Below are 24539 nucleotides of genomic sequence, written 5' to 3'. Positions count from 1 at the left end.
ATAAAAAACCTAAGCTAAACTTTCCTAAGCAGCTCTTTAGGAGAGCCACCTAGATTGCACCCTTCTCGGCCGGGCACAAAATCTAACTGGCTTGGAGGGGGGTCATGGGGGGGGGAGCCGGTGCACACCACCTGATCCTGGGGCTTTGCTTTTTGTGCCCTGTCTCCTGCGGAGCCGCTATTCCCCATGGTCCTTTCAGGAACCCCAGCATCCACTAGGACGATAGAGAAATTGTCTGCTTTTGCATGTAGCCCACAACGGCTGAATCGCTCTTGTTGCACTGCAAATTAGATAACAGCTAGGACACTACCCAGCACATCTAACTCTCTCTGCACATGTTACACCTTCCCCATCTGCAGCGCAGCATGGTAATACCAAAATGCATAGTTACTGTGTGAGACTGAGAACCAGCCGTACAGTGCACAGAATACATCTTTTTGCTGGTGCATTTCATGTAAAACCCACAGGTGTAACATGCGCCTCTACTAACTCTACCTCGTTCCCAGTGTGAGTAGGGTGAAAGTTAGGAAAATAAGGCAAATTAAAGAGAAGGGGGGAATGTGACATAATCAAGCTCATTCAATTAAAAGTGATGCAGTAAGCACATCACCCGCACTTATAGTAATTCATAATCAGTGTCACTTAATATAAGGCAACAACAAATGCTCAATTCGATGAAGTGTCACTGCCGGAATTCCAACTGTCCCTGATGATTTCATGCCCTGCACACAGAGCCTAGGCACACCATACCAACAAGGGGCAGTAGACCGACGAAATCATGCCTGCTTTCCTTCTAATATAGAGTATCTACCGCTGGTATATAAAAGTACAAAAGACATTTTGGTACTTTGCCCGTTACCAGACTGCAACTTGCTATAATCACCCCATTACCAGGACAGGACACTCTGCACCTTTACCTCCAATTGGCTTATTGCTCTCGAATAAAGAGATGATCTGCCGGCGTTTAGCCTCACCCGTGCCAGGAGCCCAGCAAAGCAGCTCCAGAAATACTGTACTCACACTACCGGCACCCTACAATCCTAAAAATACGTTATATATACTGACTATAGGAACCTGGCGATCTGATGTAATAAATACCTCCGTTTTGAGATCTTAAAATATACAGATTAACAGAGGCCAGAAAGCTGCCAGTTCTCTTCTCTGTGCCCGCCACTATATCTGCTAATCCGCATAATACCAGCCATCACTCCCTGCTGTCTATAGGATACCCCCTTGTCAATCCCACAGATGGCACCAATTACACCTTTGCAAGCTTCACTTGTAGCCTCTTCTGAATACTATAGCCCAGCAGACACTGTAGAACATCCGTGTGTGGGTGGGCATTTAGACTACAAGGAAATGTTCTATTTGGCCCTACCCGCCTGAGATGCCATATTGGAAAGAGGTTCTACTAGAACGCTCTAGGGCCGACCCAGATTTCGGGTTAAACTCTGTCCCAAAAGTTTACTTGCCCCAGATGCAGCATTAACACAAATCAGCATCTTCCAGAGGTCTCGTCGGTGGACTAGGCCTGCTGGAGCATAGGCAGTCCTGGACATCTGGAGCACCTGCTGCATCCCCTCATTCCAGCCAACCCGGTCTCTTTTCAGACACTGTCAGCAGGATCAGGGAGGAGGTAACTGAGCTGAGCTGCAGGGGGTGCTCATAAAACATTGGGGACCCGGCTGATCAGGTCACTCAAGGCAAGCAAGCTCCTGGGACCAGTTGTACATAGGGATGGACTTTGGGAATCCCGGCCTCAAATGTCGTGGTGCAGCCATGCGGTGGATACTAGCCAATATGTCTCAATAATTCGATGGTTTACCATTGAATATGTTACAGTGCATATGCGCAGAAGCTTTCTGAGGTTCGTACACGTGCACATTAGCCGAGCTGCAGACCCCACCGGGTATCCGCAGCTGCACAGAAGCAGCCAGCCACTGGATGGGCACTGGAAAGCTGCATCCGATGGCTGGCAACCATTGAATACCTGCAAATCGATGCAAAAAGTACTTTCATCAATTCGGGAAGATCAATGGTTGCCAGCCACTGTCCATCCCTAGTTATACTAGGGTTCTTTCACCCAAAAACTAATTTAAAAGGGGAAGAAGCGGAGAAGTTTTGGGAAGAAGGAGTGCGTGTGACCTCGCTAAGGACAGCAAATGGTAGAGTCAGGGAGCCCCCCAAAGTGTACTCATAGGGGGGAGCTTAAGGTCAGTAAATTGTGGGGCCAGGGAGTCACCCCAAAAGGTACTATCATTAGGAAGGGGGACTTACAAAATATTAAAGCAGTAAAACCCATATAAATAAAAGCTAGCCCCGGCGAGGAGTTACAGGACATCTACAGGGCATGCACAGGAAATGCACATTTCTAATCCACTTTCAGGCCTCACAATGCACCCATCAAACCCAATTATAAGTTTATAATATACTTAGTTATTTAACAGTATTGCATAGTCTAGGTTTCCAGCCAAAAACGGATAATACACTTTACAACCGAGGTAGACAGCAGCTACGGGCTCTCCCAACGCACCTCTCACATCCACCTGCATGGCAGCCGCCAGCTGCAGCACAAGAGGGAGAGGTGTGTTCTCAATGACAATGAGGCAGACCAGTGACTAATGGCGGATGTCACGCTGTGTAGGAACCTCAGGCCATAGTCTCAGGTCAGTCTGTAGCCCAATAGCCCACTATGTACTGTGATAACATAGAGGCGTAAATGCCAGTAACCAACACTCAGGAGGAACTTATATGAATGGCACATTCCTGGAATGGAGTGGTCTGATGCTAAAAGCACAGAGGTCCAGACATGGCCTCAGGTCTGCTCTTGCATGCGTGCGTGGCCTACCTTCTCGGTCTGGCTGAGCAGGAAGTGCTGGAAGTGAGGGTCATCCCAGGAACGCTGCAACCGAACAGAGAGAGAAACTGAGATGCTTCCCTCTATAGCAGGACAAGTCAGGCTGTGCTTACACTATCACCACACCAGTGTGAGAGGAGCCTCTACCGCGTGTGACAGAAGCTTTACCAGACAGGAGGGACCATAGGGCACCGCTCTAGTGTACAAGCAGCGTCTGCACTAAGATGGACATCTAGTTCCGTAAGGAGCATCAGCTGTCTCACTGCGGAGCACACAGGAGGCCAGAACAGCTGTGACTGTGCAGAGAATATTCTCTGTACAGCACTGTGTAGAATGGTGGTGCTATATAACCGGAAATAGATGTCAGTGACGTGTGGTGAGGTGAGGCAGAGCCTCTATCATATAAACGTATTTGCCAGAGTTTTGACTATATAAAGTATATAATAAATACACCGACTATATTATAAATATCTTCTTTGTAGTAATCTAATAATTTTCATAGTCAAACCTCTGGAGTAAAAAAAGTCTATGGTAGGTAAGGCATCCCCCATCCTCCTGCCTATCTTTTCTGCACATCTCTGATCAACACTCACCAAATTTCCAGCAGTATATACCGCTGCACCTGTGTATAATGCCCACATGTATATACCGCTGCACCTGTGTATAATGCCCACATGTATATACCGCTGCACCTGTGTATAATGCCCACATGTATATACCACTGCACCTGTGTATAATGCCCACATGTATATACCGCTGCACCTGTGTATAATGCCCACATGTATATACCGCTGCACCTGTGTATAATGCCCACATGTATATACCGCTGCACCTGTGTATAATGCCCACATGGAGACACTGCTGTACCTGTGTGTAATGCCCACATGGAGACACTGCTGCACCCATGTATAATGCCCACATGGAGACACTGCTGCACCTGTGTATAATGCCCACATGGAGACGCTGCTGCACCTGTGTATAATGCCCACATGGAGACGCTGCTGCACCTATGTATAATGCCCACATGGAGACACTGCTGCACCTGTGTATAATGCCCACATGGAGACACTGCTGCACCTATGTATAAAGCCCACATGGAGACACTGCTGCACCTGTGCATAATGCCCACATGGAGACACTGCTGCACCTATGTATAATGCCCACATGGAGACACTGCTGCACCTGTGTATAAAGCCCACATGGAGACACTGCTGCACCTGTGCATAATGCCCACATGGAGACACTGCTGCACCTGTGTATAATACCCACATGTATATACCACTGCACCTGTGTATAATGCCTCATGTATATACTGCTGCACCTGTGTATAATGCCCACATGTATCTACTGCTGCACCTGTGTATGTCCACATGTATATACCGCTGCACCTGTGTATAATGCCCACATGGAGACACTGCTGCACCTGTGTATAAAGCCCACATGGAGACACTGCTGCACCTGTGTATAATGCCCACATGTATCTACTGCTGCACCTGTGTATGTCCACATGTATATACCGCTGCACCTGTGTATAATGCCCACATGGAGACACTGCTGCACCTGTGTATAAAGCCCACATGGAGACACTGCTGCACCTGTGCATAATGCCCACATGGAGACACTGCTGCACCTATGTATAATGTCCACATGGAGACACTGCTGCACCTGTGTATAAAGCCCACATGGAGACACTGCTGCACCTGTGCATAATGCCCACATGGATATACAGCTGCACCTGTGTATAATACCCACATGTATATACCGCTGCACCAGTGTATAATGTCCACATGTATATACCGCTGCACCTGTGTATAATGCCTCATGTATATACTGCTGCACCTGTGTATAATTATGCCTCATGTATGTACTGCTGCACCTGTGTATAATGCCTCATGTATATACTGCTGCATCTGTGTGTAATGCCCACATAGATATACAGCTGCACCTGTGTATAATACCCACATGCACCCTTGGGCTCATATAGTGTGTGTAAATCTGGCTCTGGTACTAGCCAGTGCCGCCTCAGCCATTTACCTCGCTGCACTGATCGATGTGATAGAAGTTGACACCCTGGAGAGTACAAGTGATGTGAGCAGTAAAGTGTAAGCTCCTCAGCACAGTGCCGTCACACTAAGGTAGTACAGTGCAATCACCGCACAGTAGGCATACAAGCATTGTTAGAATTTGCACGCTGAAGCCACTATGAGACCAAATTTCATCCCCTCACAAATCACTTTTCTGCCATCGTCTACATGTTCTACAGGTCACCCATGTGTGTGCCAGGGGTTCCCAAAGTCTGTCCACAAGCCACCCCAACAGTCCAGGTTTTAATGAGGAGTTGAGAACAGAAGGATAAATCAATGTGACCGATATATTAAGTCACCTGTGTTCAAGCACTGGTTTCCTTAAAACTTGGTCTGCTAGGGTGTCTTAGGACAGAGTTTGGGAACCTCCGGTGTGGGCTAAACCAGTGTCTATGACAATGCAGTGTGTCAATCATTATACCAAACACAAACATTGTACAAGTACAGGCATGTCATTCAGGGACAACAGTCCCTGCCCCCTGCGGAGCTTACAATCTAATTTCCCAGACATACAGGCACACGTGACATGCACCAGGGCATATAGGCACGTCTGTATGTCCTTACACCATGGGAAGAAAGCCACACAAACTAGATTGTACCCTGGGGGCGCTTATGAAGATATCAATGCGAGCAGCTTAAGTCGCACTGCCCGCTGGGGGTACGGATCACCACCAGGGCACCATGTGTCCTAGGGTCTTAGTGACGTTATGAGCTGCATTTTCATACACGTTGGTTCAGCATACAAAATGGCTGCCGCCCAGTGTGTTTGGAGACAGGTGCAGCGAAGCAGAAGACAAAGCATAAGAACTATTGCACATTCCCCTTACCCTCCACAACTCTATAATATGATTATTCTGAAAACAAAAAGCTTTCAAACTAGTTTTTGTAATAACAGAAGTGCACCTAATGCGTGTGTAGTAAGATGCAGGTAGCGGACCAAAAACAAACACCAGTAACGTTACTTAGGAACCACAGTATGGCATGGAGCCTGTCTATGTCTGTGGGAATACAGCACTGTTCTTCTACAAGGCACCTGATGACAGGGATGGAAAGTGCCACCACAGAGGTTGTTCTAGAATATCCCATATGTGGACAGCGGCGTCAGGTGTGGTGAGCAAGATGGGAATCACATATGGAGACACTGTTCTAAAATATACCATAGGTGGACAGTGGCATCAGGTGTGGTGAGCGAGAGGCCCATCACATATGGAGATACTGTTCTAGAATATCCCATAGGTGGACAGTGGTATCAGGTGTGGTGAGCAAGACGGGAATCACATATGGAGACACTGTTCTAGAATATCCCATAGGTGGTCAGTGGTGTCAGGTGTGCTGAGCGAGACGCCCATCACATATGGAGACACTGTTCTACAATATCCCATAGGTGGACAGTGGCATCAGATGTGGTGAACTGCACCAGGAAAGCGTACCATACAACAGAACAAACCATCCACGTACGGTGTCCTACTCAGGCGCCTCACATGCACACACCCGTTTGTGGGGAACATGATGGAGGGTGATCCGCCTGCCTCCAGTGTCCTGTAGTCTAATCGCCCTTTTTTTTCTTCTTTTCTTCTTCTCTCACTCCTCCCCTTATTTCCTTCATACTCACAGACCTCCGACCCACAGTAGGACCTCCCTTTCTTCTCTCTTCTTCACCTCTCGATTTCTCTCTCTAGTTCCTCCCTTTCTACACCTATCTGTCTTGCTAAATACTTATCGTCTCTATTATAGCTCGAACCCTTACGAGCTCCCGCCTCTTCCTGATGTTATATCTTTTTCTCTAAAAATGTCTTACTAAATGCGCACTGCCAGGTGTGAGGCGAGGCCTATGCACTACAACTTTACGATGATGTCCTGCTCCGTGGACTCCTCACCAGACATACCAAACGTGTCTGATAAATCCTCTCCTACATACAATAATTCCCTGATCTCCCCCTGCAGCCAAGCCAACCATAAGCCCACCATTTCTATACATGCCCATGTCATCCATCGCTTTTTCAGTGGTTGCTTCCCCGCATCCTCTATCAGATGGGGACTAAAAGGCTCACAGATGTAACATGTGCAGAGTGAGTTAAATTTGGGTGAGGTGTGTTCAAACTGAAATCTAAATTGCAGTGTAAAAATAAAGCAGCCAGTATTTACCCTGCACAGAAACAATATAACCCACCCAAATCCAACTCTCTCTGCACATGTTACATTTGCCCCACCTGCAGTGCAATATGGTTTTGCCCATTAGTGTGTTTTTTTTGGTTTGCTAAAAAACCTAAATAGCCCCCAATATTCACACCGGCCAATAGTAGTTCCCGACCTGACATCTATTTCTTTTTCCATGACAATAAACCCTACCCATTAAGTTTGCTGTCTAGGGGGGGGGATTCAACTGAAAGTAGGAAATTTAAAGAAAACCTGTGGCGTAGATTTTATTTTTACTCACACCCCTGTGTATCTTCTGACCCTCCAGAGAGGATTGTACTTCTATAACATCTGTATGCTGTGATTTGTCCCAAGCACCTTCAGCAAGGAACAATAAACATCTTGCCGTAAGATGCCTGCATCTGCCTGTATCCTCTTACTGCCAGGAGAGCCAAACACCACTTCATTCTCCGGCTGTTCTAAATTGAGCCCAGTGCCTCTAAGCTGAAACCCTCCGCCAGCTACTCAGTGCAGACTGGTCCGTAGTTAGGGACCAGTGGGAATAAGCCACCACTGTCTAGGAAGTGTTCCAGCAGCGTGGCCACACATACCCAATAGTTAGCGGTGCCAGTGGAAGGAACATGGTATAAGTAGATCCAGATGCCAGTGTAGGAGCATGGGTGGTACAAGCAGTTCCAGGTGCTGGTGTAGGCACCTGATTATGACCGTGACTTACCCGCCCACTACGCAGTGAGAGGACTGAAACAGGTGGTTATAGATGTGAGAGGGAATCCTTAAGGGTGGTAAAGTAAGCCCTCTCAGGGACACTCACATACAGTTACCATCAGTGATCTAATACACAGTACTGCACGCTATCCAGGACCCAAAGCTCAGCACTGCACCAACACCAGGACAATAGGGCTATAGCGGACGGTATCAGCAGCTTCTATAGGTTCAGTGCCTAGTCTTACCTCGCTTGTGGGTGGGGGCCAGCTGAACCGGGACACAGTTTTCATTGCCAGCTTCTTCAGGGAACTCGGCTGTGGGGATGCGATGCCCTGAAGAACCAGAACGCGGAACATTAGCTACAATCCGTCACCTCTGTATTCCAGACTCCACTTGTGGACAATGTGGTTTCTCTTCATCAAGGGGGAGGGGGAATCATACTGCAACACCACCAGTTATTAGTCACATCCCTACATAACAGTGTTATACTGGGGGCCATACCGCAGCTCCCCCTCCCCCCCAGTTGCCAGTCACATACTTATGTATCAGTGTTATACAGGGGGGTCATACTGCAGCTCCCCCCCCCCCACCAGTTATCAGTCACATCCCTATATATCAGTGTTATACTGCAGCTCCCCCCTAGTGATCAGTCACATCCCTATATATCAGTGTTATACTGCAGCTCCCCCCTAGTGATCAGTCACATCCATATATATCAGTGTTATACTGCAGCTCCCCCCTAGTAATCAGTCACATCCCTATATATCAGTGTTATACTGCGGGTCATACTGCAGCTCCACCTAGTGATCAGTCACATCCCTATATATCAGTGTTATACTGCGGGTCATACTGCAGCTTCCCCCTAGTGATCAGTCACATCCCTATATATCAGTGTTATACTGGAGGGTCATACTGCAGCTCCCCCCTAGTGATCAGTCATATCCCTATATATCAGAGTTATACTGCGGGTCATACTGCAGCTCCCCCCTAGTGATCAGTCACATCCCTATATATCAGTGTTATACTGCGGGTCATACTGCAGCTCCCCCTAGTTATCAGTCACATCCCTATATATCAGTGTTATACTGCGGGTCATGCTGCAGCTCCCCCCTAGTGATCAGTCACATCTCATTATATCAGAGTTATACTGCGGGTCATACTGCAGCTCCCCCTAGTTATCAGTCACATCCCTATTTCTCCTTCATCCACTAGGGGCCACTGGAGCGTAGTTACAATGGGGAAATAGTAGGCAGTAATTGGGAGCTGGCACTTGAAAATTCTCACACTGTGGCTAGCTCCTCCCCTACTATCTTCCCCCCAAGCCAGTCTTAGTTTAGTGCCCAAGGGAGCTGGTTCACTTGGGTTTAGCTGAAGAAATTTTTCTTTTTTCTTTATTATTTTATTTTTCTTAATGTATATAGTTGTGCTGGGTATGTATATATGTGTATAGATACATATCTTGTATGTATATTATATTATGTTTTATATATAGTGTTATATCGGATTATATCCATATATGCATATATAATCAACTAGCGCCGTTGATTTTAAAGTTAGGCGCCATAGCAGTGCCCCTTTGTCAGGGGGGCTAGTGCTGTTAATTCAACACGGAGTCCCCTGTTTTATGGTATACGGAGTAGGTGGCTCCGTGGCGCAATGGATAGCGCATTGGACTTCTAGCGGGGGAAGTGATTCAAAGGTTCCACAGCTCACTACTGCTCTTTATCAGGGCACGGTTAGGCTTACTGAATATTTACAATAAGATAGAACTACAAGCTCCACCGACATTTCTTATAATAACACCTGGGTTCCCGTACCACATATCTTCACCCTGCCATATTGATTTTTCACCCGGCAGGCTGTCCGCCATTTTGCTCAACCAGCGGGGGTGGGTGTTGTCACCCCTTTATTACTCTTTTATTTCACTTGGTAATAATACTGTGTGTAATTTGGGGGAATTGGTGTGGTATCGGCCAAATAGCCGATGGGACTCGGTACGCTTATAGCGGGGACATCTGAACACAGATTGAATTCCACCAAACACAGCTTTAGGGGATATGCGCCTGTCAAAGCACGTTATAGTGCAGAGTTTATAGAGGGTTACACTTCTTTAACCTGTCTTTTCTCTTTTCGTTTAACTAAACGTAACACCCAGGACAGAGAATTCCCTGTTATGTGTAGATTGTGCGGTGGAGCCATCTAATTATCCCTCAATGCAGCGGCAGGACGTTCCTGTTTGAACAGTTCAGCTTATGCAGGTAAGGTCACCGTTACCAGAGACCCCGTCCGTCATTTCTTCCCAGGTTGCTAAACGACGCTGCGGATGACAGACCTCTCTGGAAGGAGGCAATGAATGTCCGGGATACTAAGGATGTCTGTTTTCGATGGAGTCCGACCAGTGTCTCTGGGTCCTGGAGACATCCGATTGCACGTTTTCAGGTTTCTAAAAGGATCTTGCTAACCTCCATGTTACACGAGATACTGATTATGTTTCGGTGCAGTCTGAACCAGTATCTTAGGATATTGAGGCGTATTGTACAGCAGTTCGTCTGGTGCTGCAGGTAAAGAGGTTGGACACGTCAGATCCCTCAGGGTTTGACGCCAAGGAAGAAATGACAGCTACTTGTTCAGTTTCGGATGAGCTGGGCATGTTCCGGTAGGCGGCCGGGAGACATTCGAATTCACAATTTCAGGTATCGAACAATGTTTGTTTGCCTATCCTTTTCCCGCAGATAGCAGGAAACGATATCAGACCTCTCCAGGTATACGTCTCAATGTATCGCCGGTCCAACAAGCTGCCGTTTTCCTGGGCCAGCCTTGCTGAGGGATCCATCTGAGAGACAGATGCGACAGCAGGGGTTCGACCTTATCCGGAGCAGGTAGGTTGCGGAACAATCGTCTTCTAGGTTACTGGATAATTCGCATCAGGATCACCGGATGCTTTGGGATACATCAGAATCACGATTCTGCTTTATATTCTTTTGAGGTCTCCACGTCTGTATACTCGGAACCTGCATTTTCGCTTGGGCTGTCTTAACCCGACGACCTCTGGGGCTGCACCAGTGACAGGTGAACATGAAATCCTAAGGGGCAGCGGGTTCAGGGGAAGGAACTTCTGGCATGATTTCTCGAACCATTGGGGGTAAGTCCATTTTTCTTTCCCCTACTGCTGCCCCAGCTCCAAGACGGACCTTTACAGGTTTTTCCTTTAGATCTTTATGTGCCTTTTCAGGCTTTCGACTCCACACGGGCGGTATGTCCGTTGCCAAGGGATCTCATGGTAACAGGCTGAAGCAGAGGTTCAGCAACCTCGGTCCAGTCTGATTTTAGGTCATCCTATACATCCACTACAGGTCAGACCTTCCTACCACCTGGAGGGTCCCAGGGTAGGGGCAGGTCGGTGGTCCTACTGGGAGGACTGAGAAGGCTTGGGCGGTTACAGACTAGATTTGAGTACAACCGTCTCAGGGGTCCCTCGGCATGGGTCGGCCGATTTACGATGACAAGAGAGTCATACTGCAAGCGGTGCTCCATATGCTTCTAACCGCAAAGGGTGTTGATCCCTGCTTTCACATATCATTTGAATCGGGACAGTTCTCAGGCCTTTGTTTTCTTTTCACGTGCCGAAGCCAGATGGCTCGGCCACGCCTATTCTGGCCTTGCAATCCTTTCAGTCTGTGATTGCTAGTTTTGAACCAGATTCGCATTACAGTCCATTCGGTCTCTCTTCCGCTCCCACAGGGTTCAGGAAGATCTCAGAATATCTCTTTTTCAAGGGCAGGAAGTGACGTTTGTTCCCTAATGGCACAATCTACTGCTAATATCTCACTCTGCAGATTAGGTGGCTTCTGAATATCCGGAGGATCCAGGAGTTTCTGGGTCGACACGGATCCAATTTATGCTCCTCGTAGATGTTTCTCAACACGGTCCGTCAGAGGATTTTTCCTTCCTCGGCACCGAGTACTCTCTTTCTTCAGTCAAGTTGCGACGCAATGAGTGGTCGCCTACATTCCCCTCTGTGCAGAGGACAACAATCTTCTTTCCAGGTCAAGCCGACAGTTCAGACTCCCGGGTGAGAGGACATTCCTCTGTGTTTTGTCAGCTGGTCCGCTGTTGGCGGAGATTTCGGATCAACCTCCGGGCGTTCTGACTGACTCTTTAACCCTTTACTACTCTCGGACATGAGCTCTGGCGGCAGTAGCCGAGGATGACCTCAGGGCTCCTTGGAGTTTCGGGTTAGTCTATCCTGCCTCCTTTTCTATTTCTACCTCACTTTCGGTAACACAGGACGGGAGAATGCGTGCTATTCCTCTCTGTGGCTCCGGTTGGGCCACGCATGACTTAAAGATCCAGCCTGCACCGGTTGTCAGTAGAGGAGCCTTGGCTCCTACCTCGACTGGACTGTCTACTTCAACAGGGTCCTTTTTCTTTGTTCAATCTTACACTGGTTTCATTTAACCGCGTGACTGTTCACGAGACCTCGGAAGGGAGGAGTTTCCTAGTTCGGTTATGCCTACTGGGCCCCGATTTCAGAAGTCTGGTACCTCTTTTCGCTTTTGCCACTTTTGGAAAACTTTATGGGGCATAGTGAGGATAACAGGGGTTTTCTCCTTCTTTCAGTTACATTCAGCCGTCATCTCTGGTTTTTCTGGGAGGTTTCGCTCGGCTGCACTTCAACCTACATTGACCTGAATTTTAGGTCTCTGCCCTTTAGGTTCTCTTCCAAAAGAGTTTAGCCTGGCAGCCGTAAGTTCGAGCTGTCTTTCAGGGAGTACTCTATTGACAACTCCCCCGATGGAGCTTCAGACTCAGCAGTCTTTTCTTCCGGGGGGGATGTCCGTTTTTCATATATGTCTGACACTAGTGTTTTTCAGCCCTCTTTGAATGTTGTCAGGGCTCGCCGACTCTCTCTACAGAGGTCTTAGGCTATTCGACGAAGTGTTTTCTTCTTTGTTTCTGTACGATGCTCCCGTACTAAATAACTGGGGTCCCAGCATACACTGGGCCGTTGGATACATCTGACCATCAGAGAGTCTTATTGGCGGTGGCTCGGGAGCCTCCGTTTTCCATTTCAGCGCGCTCTACGCGCGTTGTGGGACCTTCGTGGGCAGCTGCCCGTGGGCTCTCCATGAATACTTTGTCGTGCGGCTACTAGGTCAGACCGACATTCATTTTGTCAAATTCTACAAGTTTGACACGTTTGCGGCCTCGGCATCACAGATTGGCCGAGCGGTTTTACAGGACTCTCAGCGCTCTCCCACCCGTTTTGGGAGCTCTGGGACGTCCCCATTGTAACTACGCTCCAGTGGCCCCTAGTGGATGAAAGAGAAATCAGGATTTTGGTACTTACCGATAAATCCCTTTCTCCGATTCCACAGGGGCCACTGGACGCCCGCCCAGCGCTGTTCCTCCTTGTTTTTTTGCTTAACGGTTTGCAGATCACCATGTGACTGCTTGTTGTGTTCGGGCTAGCCTGTTTGTTAGGTTCTGTTCCAGGTTTGGTTTGTGTTATCCTGGTTTACAGGGCTTCATTAACCTCCTCTACCTTATAAGGTTTGTTTATTCCAGCTCTCCTCGGGCACAGTTTTACGTAGACTGGCTTGGGGGGAAGATAGTAGGGGAGGAGCTAGCCACAGTGTGAGAATTTTAAAGTGCCAGCTCCCAATTACTGCCTACTATTTCCCCATTGTAACTACGCTCCAGTGGCCCCTGTGGAATCGGAGAAAGGGATTTATCAGTAAGTACCAAAATCCTGATATATCAGTGTTATACTGCGGGTCATACTGCAGCTCCCCCCTAGTGATCAGTCACATCCCTATATATCAGTGTTGTACTGCGGGTCATACTGCAGCTCCCCCCTAGTGATCAGTCATATCCCTATATATCAGTGTTATACTGCAGCTCCCCCCTAGTGATCAGTCACATCCCTATATATCAGTGTTATACTGCGGGTCATACTGCAGCTCCCCCCTAGTTATCAGTCACATCCCTATATATCAGTGTTGTACTGCGGGTCATACTGCAGCTCCCCCCTAGTGATCAGTCACATCCCATTATATCAGAGTTATACTGGTGGTCATACTGCAGCTCCCCCCTAGTGATCAGTCATATCCCTATATATCAGTGTTATACTGCGGGTCATACTGCAGCTCCCCCCTAGTGATCAGTCACATCCCTATATATCAGTGTTATACTGCGGGTCATACTGCAGCTCCCCCCTAGTGATCAGTCACATCCCTATATATCCGTGTTATATTGCGGGTCATACTGCAGCTCCCCCCTAGTAATCAGTCACATCCCTATATATCAGTGTTGTACTGCGGGTCATACTGCAGCTCCCCCCTAGTGATCAGTCATATCCCTATATATCAGTGTTATACTGCAGCTCCCCCCTAGTGATCAGTCACATCCCATTATATCAGTGTTATACTGGGGATCATACTGCAGCTCCCCCCTAGTGATCAGTCACATCCCATTATATCAGTGTTATACTGGGGATCATACTGCAGCTCCCCCCTAGTGATCAGTCACATCCCATTATATCAGTGTTATACTGGAGGGTCATACTGCAGCAACCCCCCCTAGTTATCAGTCACATCCCTATATTATCAGTGTTATACTGGGGGGGGGGGGGGGGGGGTTTCATACTGAAGCTCCCCCCCTAGTGATCAGTCACACCCCTATATATCAGTGTTATATACTGGGGGGGAGGGGGTCATACTGCAGCAACACCCCTAGTTATCAGTCACATCCCTATATATCAGTGTTATACTGGGGGTCATACTGCAGCTCCCCCCTAGTGATCAGCCACATCCCTATATATCAGTGCTATACTGGGGGGGTGGGGGGGGGTTATACTGCAGCAACCCCCCTAGTGATCAGTCACATCCCATTAGATCAGTGTTATACTGGGGGTGCAGTTTCCCCCTAGCGATCAGTCACATCCCTATATAGTGTTATAATGGGGGTGGGGGGTGTCATATTGCAGCACACATAATCAGTCACATCCCTATATATCAGTGAATTATCCTATGCGCCATGCTCTGTCCATGCCAGCGAGACTGCACTGTGGATCATTATATTGCGTTCCCGTGATACTATCCCTTTATATGATGTTTCTTTATGTCAATAAGTGATTCACAACAATGAGAAAAATACATCAAAAGGGGCCACATGGGGCCAATCCAGCTGCTCTGACCAAGTGCAGCGATAGGATGAGCGTCTTATCTATCGGGTCACATATACATGGATGGGCAGTGCGTACACTGGCGTCATTCACCCACTGGTTCTACCAACGTGGCCAATAATCACAGTCAGACATCTCAGATTGTGAGACAATATTATCATTTGGGATGAAATTGAGGCTTCTGCTGAAGTACCCAAGCGATACACAGCTGATCACAGCCAACAACAACAACTGTATGTAATGAAGCCTTTCATTACAGACATGCTACCGGAAGTTACGTCACCACCAATCAGGAAGAAACCATAAAGGTTTAGTGGCCATTTAAACTGAGCACAAACATATCCTGTTCCATTATCTGTTGTCTCCATCTACTGGAAGTCTCAGGAATTACAAACCTTGTCTTCCTTGGGCGGCCTTCCACGTTTGCGTGGGCTCTGATCATTGGGCTTTTTCTGTGACAACTTAGTGCCAGGCTTTGGGGGCTTTGTGGGCTTCTTGCGTTCTCCGCTGGCTTTCTTAGCCCGTTCTCCGCTGGCCTTCTTAGCCTTCCCTTCCCCCTTCTTGCCCTTGTCTTCTCCAGCGTTCTGTGGAATGACAGCGAGAAACATCGACTGGGTCACCGGAATGCATAACAGAGGAGAACCAGTAACCTATGTTACATCGAGGACATAGTGTTTATTTAGAACGGAGATATAAACAAGTCATTTTATGAATATGCTAGTGCTATATAACGTTGTAAATAATAACAATAATATATTTCAAAACACCACAATACTCAAAAATCCAGCTGCATGAATGTCACAAATATACATTCTATACCATAACGTTATAATTCAAAGTTATTAGATTCACTTGAAGTAGATGCATCGAACCTTCTAATGGTTGGACAAATTGCCTATCCTATATAATAAAAGGCTGCTCCTAACCTCTATGGGGAGAATTCAAGTGTTTTGCACGCCGGTGGCCACTAGATGGCACCTGAAGGAGTTGCTCTGTTCGGGCAGCACAGCTGACATTACTGTTCTGCTGTTCCGTCATTTTAATGAGCTGATAACTAGTAGAAACCTTAAATGGTTACACTCCTCATAGGCTTCTGCCAGGCTGGGCTCAGAGCTGCCCCCTACAGTTTTGGATATAGACACTGAAGTGCCTGACTCCTCATCTCTTTTACTCTCCCTCTCCTGGATATATGTTATTATATACATACACGCTGCATGACGGCCGATCAGTCACAGCTACACTGGGCGGCACATTACCAGTAATGGAATTCCATGCTTAGAATGAGGCCACTTGGTACTAACTTAATAGACTAGATGCACCAAGGTGGTAGAGGCAGCTAAAATTATTCTTGGTGAGGATTTACCCTCCTGTCCTAGTTTTTGGCTATTAAATCTTACGCGTACACCCAGGCATCAACTCAAGAAATCGCTACTACGCCATATCTTGAGTGCCTCTAAGGCAGTCATCCCAGTACACTGGAAATCTACAGTGATTCCTACCATGAAGGAATGGAATGCCCGCCTAGATCATTATATGGCAATGGAGGACCTCATTTGGTCACTAGAAGTGAGAAACCCATCCTTCACTGCTACTTGGAGCCCTTGGCTGGAATACAAAGGGACAACCCATTATAAATCTTCCCTTTAAGGGATACCTTATTTTCTATCAATTTTGAGTAGCCCGCTGTTGTTGCGTCAAGGCTCTCTGAGTCGGGAGGAGATAACCCCCCCATTCCCTCTAACGCTCTTCTCTTGTGATACCCTTTCCTTCTTTATCTTGGGAGTCACTGTACTCCTCTCTCTCTCTCAGCTCTCTCTTTCTTATTCTTCGTCTTTCCTTTCCCTCTGCCATTTTTTCCTCTTTTTTCTTTTTCTATATATAAGAAGTTGTAATTTTATCTATGTTTTAAGAGATACGATATGTTAATGGAAATGTTGCATTCCCTTTACGAGTCTCATTAATGTGTATGGCTTTGGGAATTTTTTGATGTTGTATCTCTGATTGCCATTTGATGTTCGTATTTTTGAAAATATCAATAAAATTAATTTGTAAAAAATAATAATAATAATAATAATAATAATAATAATAATAATAATAATAGACTAGATGCACTATAGCTGCTAGGCTACTAAGGAGTATTGGAGGATAGCTAGTCTGTAGTGGGAGATCTTATTCTTGTACAGGCTGACAATGCCAGACCAATATAGTCCAACACTGTCTGCCAATAGAAGCTAGTTCGTTAACTTGGTAGGGAGGTGGCAACCATTCATTGGAATATGGAAGGGTGGAGAGAAGAACTAGTGAATGGTTTGGTACGTGGACCGCTGTTTAGACAATCAGTGGAAAGGATTTACTTCATGTAAAATGATCATACAGATAGTAAAGCAGAGATAAAACACATCAAGCCCTATGTAACCAGAAGGCAGCTGCACACAACAGTACATGAATATAACAAATACAGCTGCCTCCAAAACTGTCAGATGCTCTGTATGAAGTGTGGGGCGTTAGGTACAATACTGTCAGCACATCACATAAGAACATCTGCAACATTAGAGCAACCTAGTACTTGGCCAGATCCCTAAACAAACATCCCGGACAGGACAAGCCCAGAATGATGGATTCACCACCCCGGTGATATCCTGTAGAACACACAGCGGCTGCTGCCAGGAGTCTGTGTACTGGTGTAATAGCAGCTGAGTGTAGGAGAGAGTACAGAACAAATCCTCCTGTGACATGTGAGGATAGAACAGGAGTGTGTCTCCATCTATAGGATGCAATGGTTCTACACATGGGTAACACAGATAAACTACCCATCTGCCAAAAGGAAGCGTCCCTATCCGAGGGACAATGGGGGTAATGCAGACCTGATCGTTGCAGAAAATTTGTTAGCAGTTGGGCAAAACCATGTGCACTGCAGGGGGGTGGGCAGATGTAACATGTGCAGAGAGAGTTAGATTTGGGTGGGTTATTTTGTTTCTGTGCAGGGTAAATACTGGCTGCTTTATTTTTACACTGCAATTTAGATTGCAGATTGAACACACCACACCCAAGTCTAACTCTCTCTGCACATGTTATATCTGCCCCACCTGCACTGCACATGGTTTTGCCCAACTGCTAACAAATTTGCTGCTGCGATCAGGTCTGCATTACCCCCATTGTCCCTCGGATAGGGACGCTTCCTTTTCGGCAGATTGGTAGTTTAACCTTTTAATTCCAGTTAATTCCTTTTAAACTAGGAAATGCAACACTGGGAAGATAACAGGAAAACCTATGTAATGTAACTTCAGCCAACATTTCCATCTCCCAATGAAAAGATCTCATGTGCTATAGCCCTGCAGAGGTTCAAGAAGGCCCCTCCCCTCAAGTTAACTAAAGGCCCCCCATACATCAGAAATTAATTGGGGGAATTCGCCGTTTTGCAGATGATTGTGCAAATACATTTGCAGTACATGAGGTTCACCCATCATAGATTCAGACCAAAAATCGATTGGGGTTGGTAAATCAGGTTGTCCGACACATTGGATTTCACAGACTAATTGGGGCTGTAGATTGCTAGTGTTATGTAACAATCGGCAGATCTGCAGACCGTTTCTAGTAAACTGATGGGCCTTTCAAGATTGTCAGACCTGTATTTGCTGAAAATGATCTGCAAATCACTGAAAAATATCTGTACTGTACAGTATGGGTGCAGTTTGGTGTATTGGGGAACCTTTAAATCTGGGGACAAATCTCAGAACCTGCATATGTTTTACATGACTGCTGATGTATGGGGGTCTTAAACTGCTGTCAAAAAAAGATCAATGTAGACTGCTGCCCCTAGTAATAAAGTCTGTTCTGTTTAAGCCATTTCCTACACCGCTTGCCCATTGCACAATGTAAAGGCCCTATCTCCAGGTGTATAACAGTTTAATTCTGCCAGATCAGATCTATCGGATGACCACAAACGAGGGCCCGCGTTTGACCAAGCTGGCACCTCATCTCTGACCAGATCTGTATAACTGGGCCCTGCTGATGAGTACAAGACTAAGACCTCATAAGGGAGAGAAGACCGCTGTATAAAAACAGGACGTCTCACGAAGGGTTTCTACACGCACTTAAAATAATTCAGTAGTAAATTAAAAGAATACATTTAATCAATAAAAGAAGACCCCCTGGGGGTTAATGGGTTAAACATCTTGTTTTCCGGTCTGTAATTAGAGACGTCAAACTGAGGCAGAACTGCGCCACGGAGGCGAGTACTATTAAATGAAGGAACATTATACACCCATGTTCTGGCTGACTGTACCTCTGCCAGTCTAATCCCAACTCTAAAAATAAAACCGTATCCTACGTATGTATTTAACAAAAACACTACAGGCTATGCCGCGGCTGCTTGGCAGGGTGGAGCTGTTAATGTAAAGCGGTAATAACAGTGTAAAGCCTGGCATGGCTCATAAATATAGGCCTAGCGACTGGTAAATGGGCACAGTGCACGTCCAGCCTACGTTAGGGATTATCTCCAGTTTGGCAAGAACCCTTTTAGAATCTGAATATTTGTTGCAATGGTCAGTAATTTGTTTGATGGCTAGAACGGACTCCCCAGGCCTGGCTACAAATAATGGGCCAGTCTAATTGTCTACGACCCTACAGTAATGTCTGAGGAAGTACAACTTCCATAACTGCGCCAGAAGGGAAGATGATGGACAACCAGCCCTGTTCCCCTCTGCACAAACAACGGATCAGATACAAAGCAGTTATAGGTGTTATATATATTGATCACATAGCTACAAATCCATTCTTTTCCTTCCGGTTTAGCATTTTGCATAATTGACCCCAGCTAATTAGGTCAAAAGATTTTTCTGCATCAAGGCTCGTTACACTATTAGGTTCCTGCAGCGTTTTCCCTCACAATATTGGACACAGGACATTTTTGCCATGTGAAACCGGTTTAATCTTCAGCCAATTAGTTTGTTAGAGTGTTAACGAGGTCTGTAGGATGAGAGATCTCACCCTGTATTGGCAATACATTAATAGAAGCAGGATTGAACCCTGCTGACACAATATCAACAACTGGAACATAACACACCTCCTGATAATACAAAATTATAAAAATTAAAAAAAACCTCTCGCCTGAAAATCTCCAGGGCCAGACGGGTGAGTTTACGGGTCTATCTAGTGTGAAATTGCAGGATTGTCCTCCATAGTTATTCATTTCAATATTCCAACTGCACCTCAGTGATTTGCCGTAAACTAATATGGTTTCCATAGGGTTGTCCCAATAACCAAAAAGCTTATGGAGAGATTATTAGAGAGCTGGTTTCCATGACTTAGGGCAGGTCTGGCCTGTGGCTCTCCAACCGTTATGAAACTACAAGTCCCAGCATGCCCTGTCACAGTTTTGCCATTAGGGAAAGCTAAAACCATGCCAGGGCATGCTGGGATGTGTAGTTTCACAACAGCTGCAGAGCAACAGGTAGGGTAGGCCTCACTTAGAGCCGGATTCTGAGTTGGGAGTAAAGATATACCCCTTTTAACACCAAAATCCCAGGTCTGACCTAGTATTTAGAACACATTTCCAATCCGGGACAGAACCCCATCGACACAGCATCTCCAGGTCAGCACACGGGTACAGTGGAAACCGTCTGTTAGCGGTTAGAGATGACATGATCTCCAAGTGCCGGGAATCCGGTTCTCCCTATAATGTGAACAGGACCTACCCAATCACACTGCCACTTAACCCAGCTCCTTCTGGGGACCCCACCCTGCAAACTACCTCGGTTGGATTCCATGGTCACTGGACTCTGGATTTTTTCTGGGACCTTTTCACACAGACACTTAGAAACTTAGATTTGGGTGGAGTGGGTCCAAACTAAAATCTAAAAATTGTAGAGTAAAAAACCAAGCTGTCCAATATTTGTGGGCTACATGGAAAAGCAGCCCGTATTTACCCTACATGCAGACAACTACCTGTATTTGCACTATCGTACAGGTCCATCTCCTTTATTTCACATTGCTGCCTTGGTCTGCCAGGAAAGTACGGCTCAGTGTAATGCGGATTATCGGCAAGAAAATATACCATTTATGCTGTAGATCAGGAGCATACAACATGCAGACCTCCAGCTGTTGTGGTACTACTCATCCCAGCATGTCCTTCCATAGTTTTGCTACTAGTGCAATTTACACGGTGGCAGGGCATGCAGGGATTTGTAGTTCCACAGTCGGATGTTGAATACCCCTGCTCTAGATAGTCTTAATAGATTACAGTCTGACAGGGAATCTCTATGGTTTGGAACAGTGCTTCATAAACCCAGTCCTCGGTACACACTAACAGGGCATGTTTTCCACATCTACTTGCAGGAGCACAGGTATTTTCATTGGGTGTACTACGCTATACCGGCACTACCGGCACTAGGGATTACGGCGCCCAGCATACCGGTGTCGGGTTCCTGACCGCCAGAATGCCGGCAGCGGGGTGAGCGCAATAGAGCCCCTTTGCGGGCTTGCTGCACTCGCCACGTTGAGGGCACGGGGCCCTCCAGGGGTGGACACCCCAAGAGGGAGAATAGTTGCCGGTATCCCGGCGGTCGAGTTCCCGGCACCGGTATGCAGGGCGCCGGGATATCGAATGCCTCCCATTTTCATTACAGACGTTTTAAAAGATCCACAGGTGGTTATTAAATTCACTTGCGATTCTGTGAGGAGACCTGGAAAACATGCACTGCTATTGTATCCCAAGGGGGTGACTTGAGAAGCACTGGTTTAGAATATCCTCACTATTTAAAGATAGGGAGAACCACACCAAAGCATGATCTCAGATTAAAGTGGGCTCAGTCATAGCGTGAGTCACATCCACAAAAATACATGCGTCTCCTAAAATACATCCAGTCTGGTCTGGAAAATGAATCAGAAGCATTAGAGTGAGTAGAATGTCTTCTTCCACCAGGCTGTGCAGTTCTCCACACGTCCACCAGCTGGAGATATGCATGCATCAGCTAAAAGGGGCAATTCAATTAGAAGCAAACTTTGGGCTTTCAGCATAAAAATAAAACACAGTTGCATGAAAAAGCTATTCAATTATGAGACTTCATTCACCTGTTTTTGCATCTCAAACGTTGGACAAAATGATTTACAAATGATCCATTTCAATCTACTGTAGAACTGACAGAATAAAAGCACAAAACATCAGGTTAATAACTCCCTAAAAGAGAAAAAAAAAAAAAGTATTTCTGTAGCAAAATGAAGATCACTTAGGGGGACATGTACTAAGCAGTGATAAAAGTGGGGAAGCGAGCCAGTGGCAACCAATCAGCATTGACGTAACATTTATAATTTGCATGCTATAAACGTATACAGAGCAGCTGATTGGTTGCCACGGGCAACTTCTCCACTGGCTCCATTCTCCACTTTTATCACTGCTTAGTACATGTCCCCCTTAGTCTTTAAAGCACAATAGTGACCTAGAGATGTGTTTATGTGGGTCAGGCATGTTGTTGATGTATATAGGTGAATTCGGGTGGGATATTACACTTCTCCGGGGTAGGGGGGGAAGGGGGGGGGGTAGGAGAATCTATATATTTGGTAAGCCTATTTAATTTAAATAAAACCCATTACTGCTAGGCATTCAATAAGTAAAAAGAGTTGAATGACTTACATGCGGTGGCTGCATTGCCTGAATGTGCAGTGCTGGAGGGAACCGTGCTGTCTAAAACCCCTCCCTGCAAAACGGTACATTAAAGAGCCGTGTGGAAATGATCAGCAGGTGTGCTTGTGTGTGTGTGTGTGTGTGTGCGCGCGCGCGCGCGTGCGTGCGTGCGTGTGTGTGTGTTAATATGTGCCTTTGGAGTGGGCCTGCTTACCAGACCCGCTCTTAGGACCGCTAACCAGGGATAATAATGGTGCAGTGAGTACAGAAGTCAGGGGCTCACAAGCCAGACATGTCTAAAAATAGACCAAAAAGAAAATAAGAATTTACTCACCGGTAAATCTATTTCTCGTAGTCCGTAGTGGATGCTGGGACTCCGTAAGGACCATGGGGAATAGCGGCTCCGCAGGAGACTGGGCACAACTAAAGAAAGCTTTAGGACTACCTGGTGTGCACTGGCTCCTCCCACTATGACCCTCCTCCAGACCTCAGTTAGGATACTGTGCCCGGAAGAGCTGACACAATAAGGAAGGATTTTGAATCCCAGGTAAGACTCATACCAGCCACACCAATCACACCGTATAACTCGTGATACTATACCCAGTTAACAGTATGAAATATAATTGAGCCTCTCAACAGATGGCTCAGAACAATAACCCTTTAGTTAAACAATAACTATATACAAGTATTGCAGACAATCCGCACTTGGGATGGGCGCCCAGCATCCACTACGGACTACGAGAAATAGATTTACCGGTGAGTAAAATCTTATTTTCTCTGACGTCCTAAGTGGATGCTGGGACTCCGTAAGGACCATGGGGATTATACCAAAGCTCCCAAACGGGCGGGAGAGTGCGGATGACTCTGCAGCACCGAATGAGCAAACTCTAGGTCCTCCTCAGCCAGGGTATCAAACTTGTAGACTCTTGCAAAAGTGTTTGAACCCGACCAAGTAACAGCTCGGCAAATTTGTAAAGCCGAGACCCCTCGGGCAGCCGCCCAAGAAGAGCCCACTTTCCTCGTGGAATGGGCTTTTACAGATTTAGGGTGCGGCAGTCCAGCCGCAGAATGTGCAAGTTGAATCGTGCTACAGATCCAGCGAGCAATAGTCTGCTTAGAAGCAGGAGCACCCAGCTTGTTGGGTGCATACAGGATAAATAGCGAGTCAGTCTTCCTGACTCCAGCCGTCCTGGAAACAAATATTTTTCAGGGCCCTGACTACGTCCAGTAACTTGGAATCCTCCAAGTCCCAAGTAGCCGCAGGCACCACAATAGGTTGGTTCACATGAAAAACTGATACCACCTTAGGAAGGAATTGGGAACGAGTCCTCAATTCCGCCCTATCCATATAAAAAAATCAGATAAGGGCATTTGCATGACAAAACCGCCAATTCTGATACACGCCTGGCCGACGCCAAGGCCAACAGCATGACCACTTTCCACGTGAGGTATTTTAGCTCCACGGATTTAAGTGGCTCAACCCAATGCGACTTCAGGAAATCCAACACCACGTTGAGATCCCACGGTGCCCCTGGAGGCACAAACGGGGGCTGACTATGCAGCACTCCCTTAACAAAAGTCTGAACTTCAGGCAGTGAAGCCAGTTCTATTTTGGAAGAAAATCGATAGAGCCGAAATCTGGACCTTAATGGAACCCAATTTTAGGCCCATAGTCACCCCTGACTGTAGGAAGTGCAGAAATCGACCTAGCTGAAATTCCTCCGTTGGGGCCTTCCTGGCCTCACAGCACGCAACATATTTCCGCCATATGCGGTGATAATGGTTTGCGTTCACTTCTTTCATAGCTTTAATTAGCGTAGGGATAACTTCCTCCGGAATGCCCTTTTCCTTCAGGATCCGGCGTTCAACCGCCATGCCGTCAAACGCGGCCGCGGTACGTCTTGGAACAGACAGGCCCCCTGCTGCAGC

The 24539-nt window shown here is 46.7% G+C and overlaps 1 protein-coding gene across 5 annotated transcripts in view; it reads right to left on the bottom strand.

Annotated features, from left to right (window-relative positions):
- Window positions 1–24539, bottom strand: part of GLYR1 (glyoxylate reductase 1 homolog) — a 138833-nt gene that overhangs the window by 88482 nt on the left and 25812 nt on the right. For 2 of the 5 annotated variants that reach the window (XM_063935037.1, XM_063935039.1), the window contains exons 5-8: window positions 22061–22126; window positions 15385–15573; window positions 8049–8135; window positions 2849–2902 (exon numbers count right to left, since the gene is read on the bottom strand). In XM_063935037.1, the coding sequence (XP_063791107.1) occupies window positions 2849–2902; window positions 8049–8135; window positions 15385–15573; window positions 22061–22126 (396 nt within the window). The remainder of the gene's footprint in view (window positions 1–2848; window positions 2903–8048; window positions 8136–15384; window positions 15574–22060; window positions 22127–24539) is intronic. The other 3 variants (XM_063935038.1, XM_063935041.1, XM_063935040.1) reach the window with 2 other exon arrangements.

This window comes from Pseudophryne corroboree, chromosome 7 (genome assembly GCF_028390025.1).
Source record: "Pseudophryne corroboree isolate aPseCor3 chromosome 7, aPseCor3.hap2, whole genome shotgun sequence".
Classification (NCBI taxonomy): Eukaryota; Metazoa; Chordata; class Amphibia; order Anura; family Myobatrachidae; genus Pseudophryne; species Pseudophryne corroboree.
This window is presented reverse-complemented; position numbering and strand designations above follow the sequence as displayed.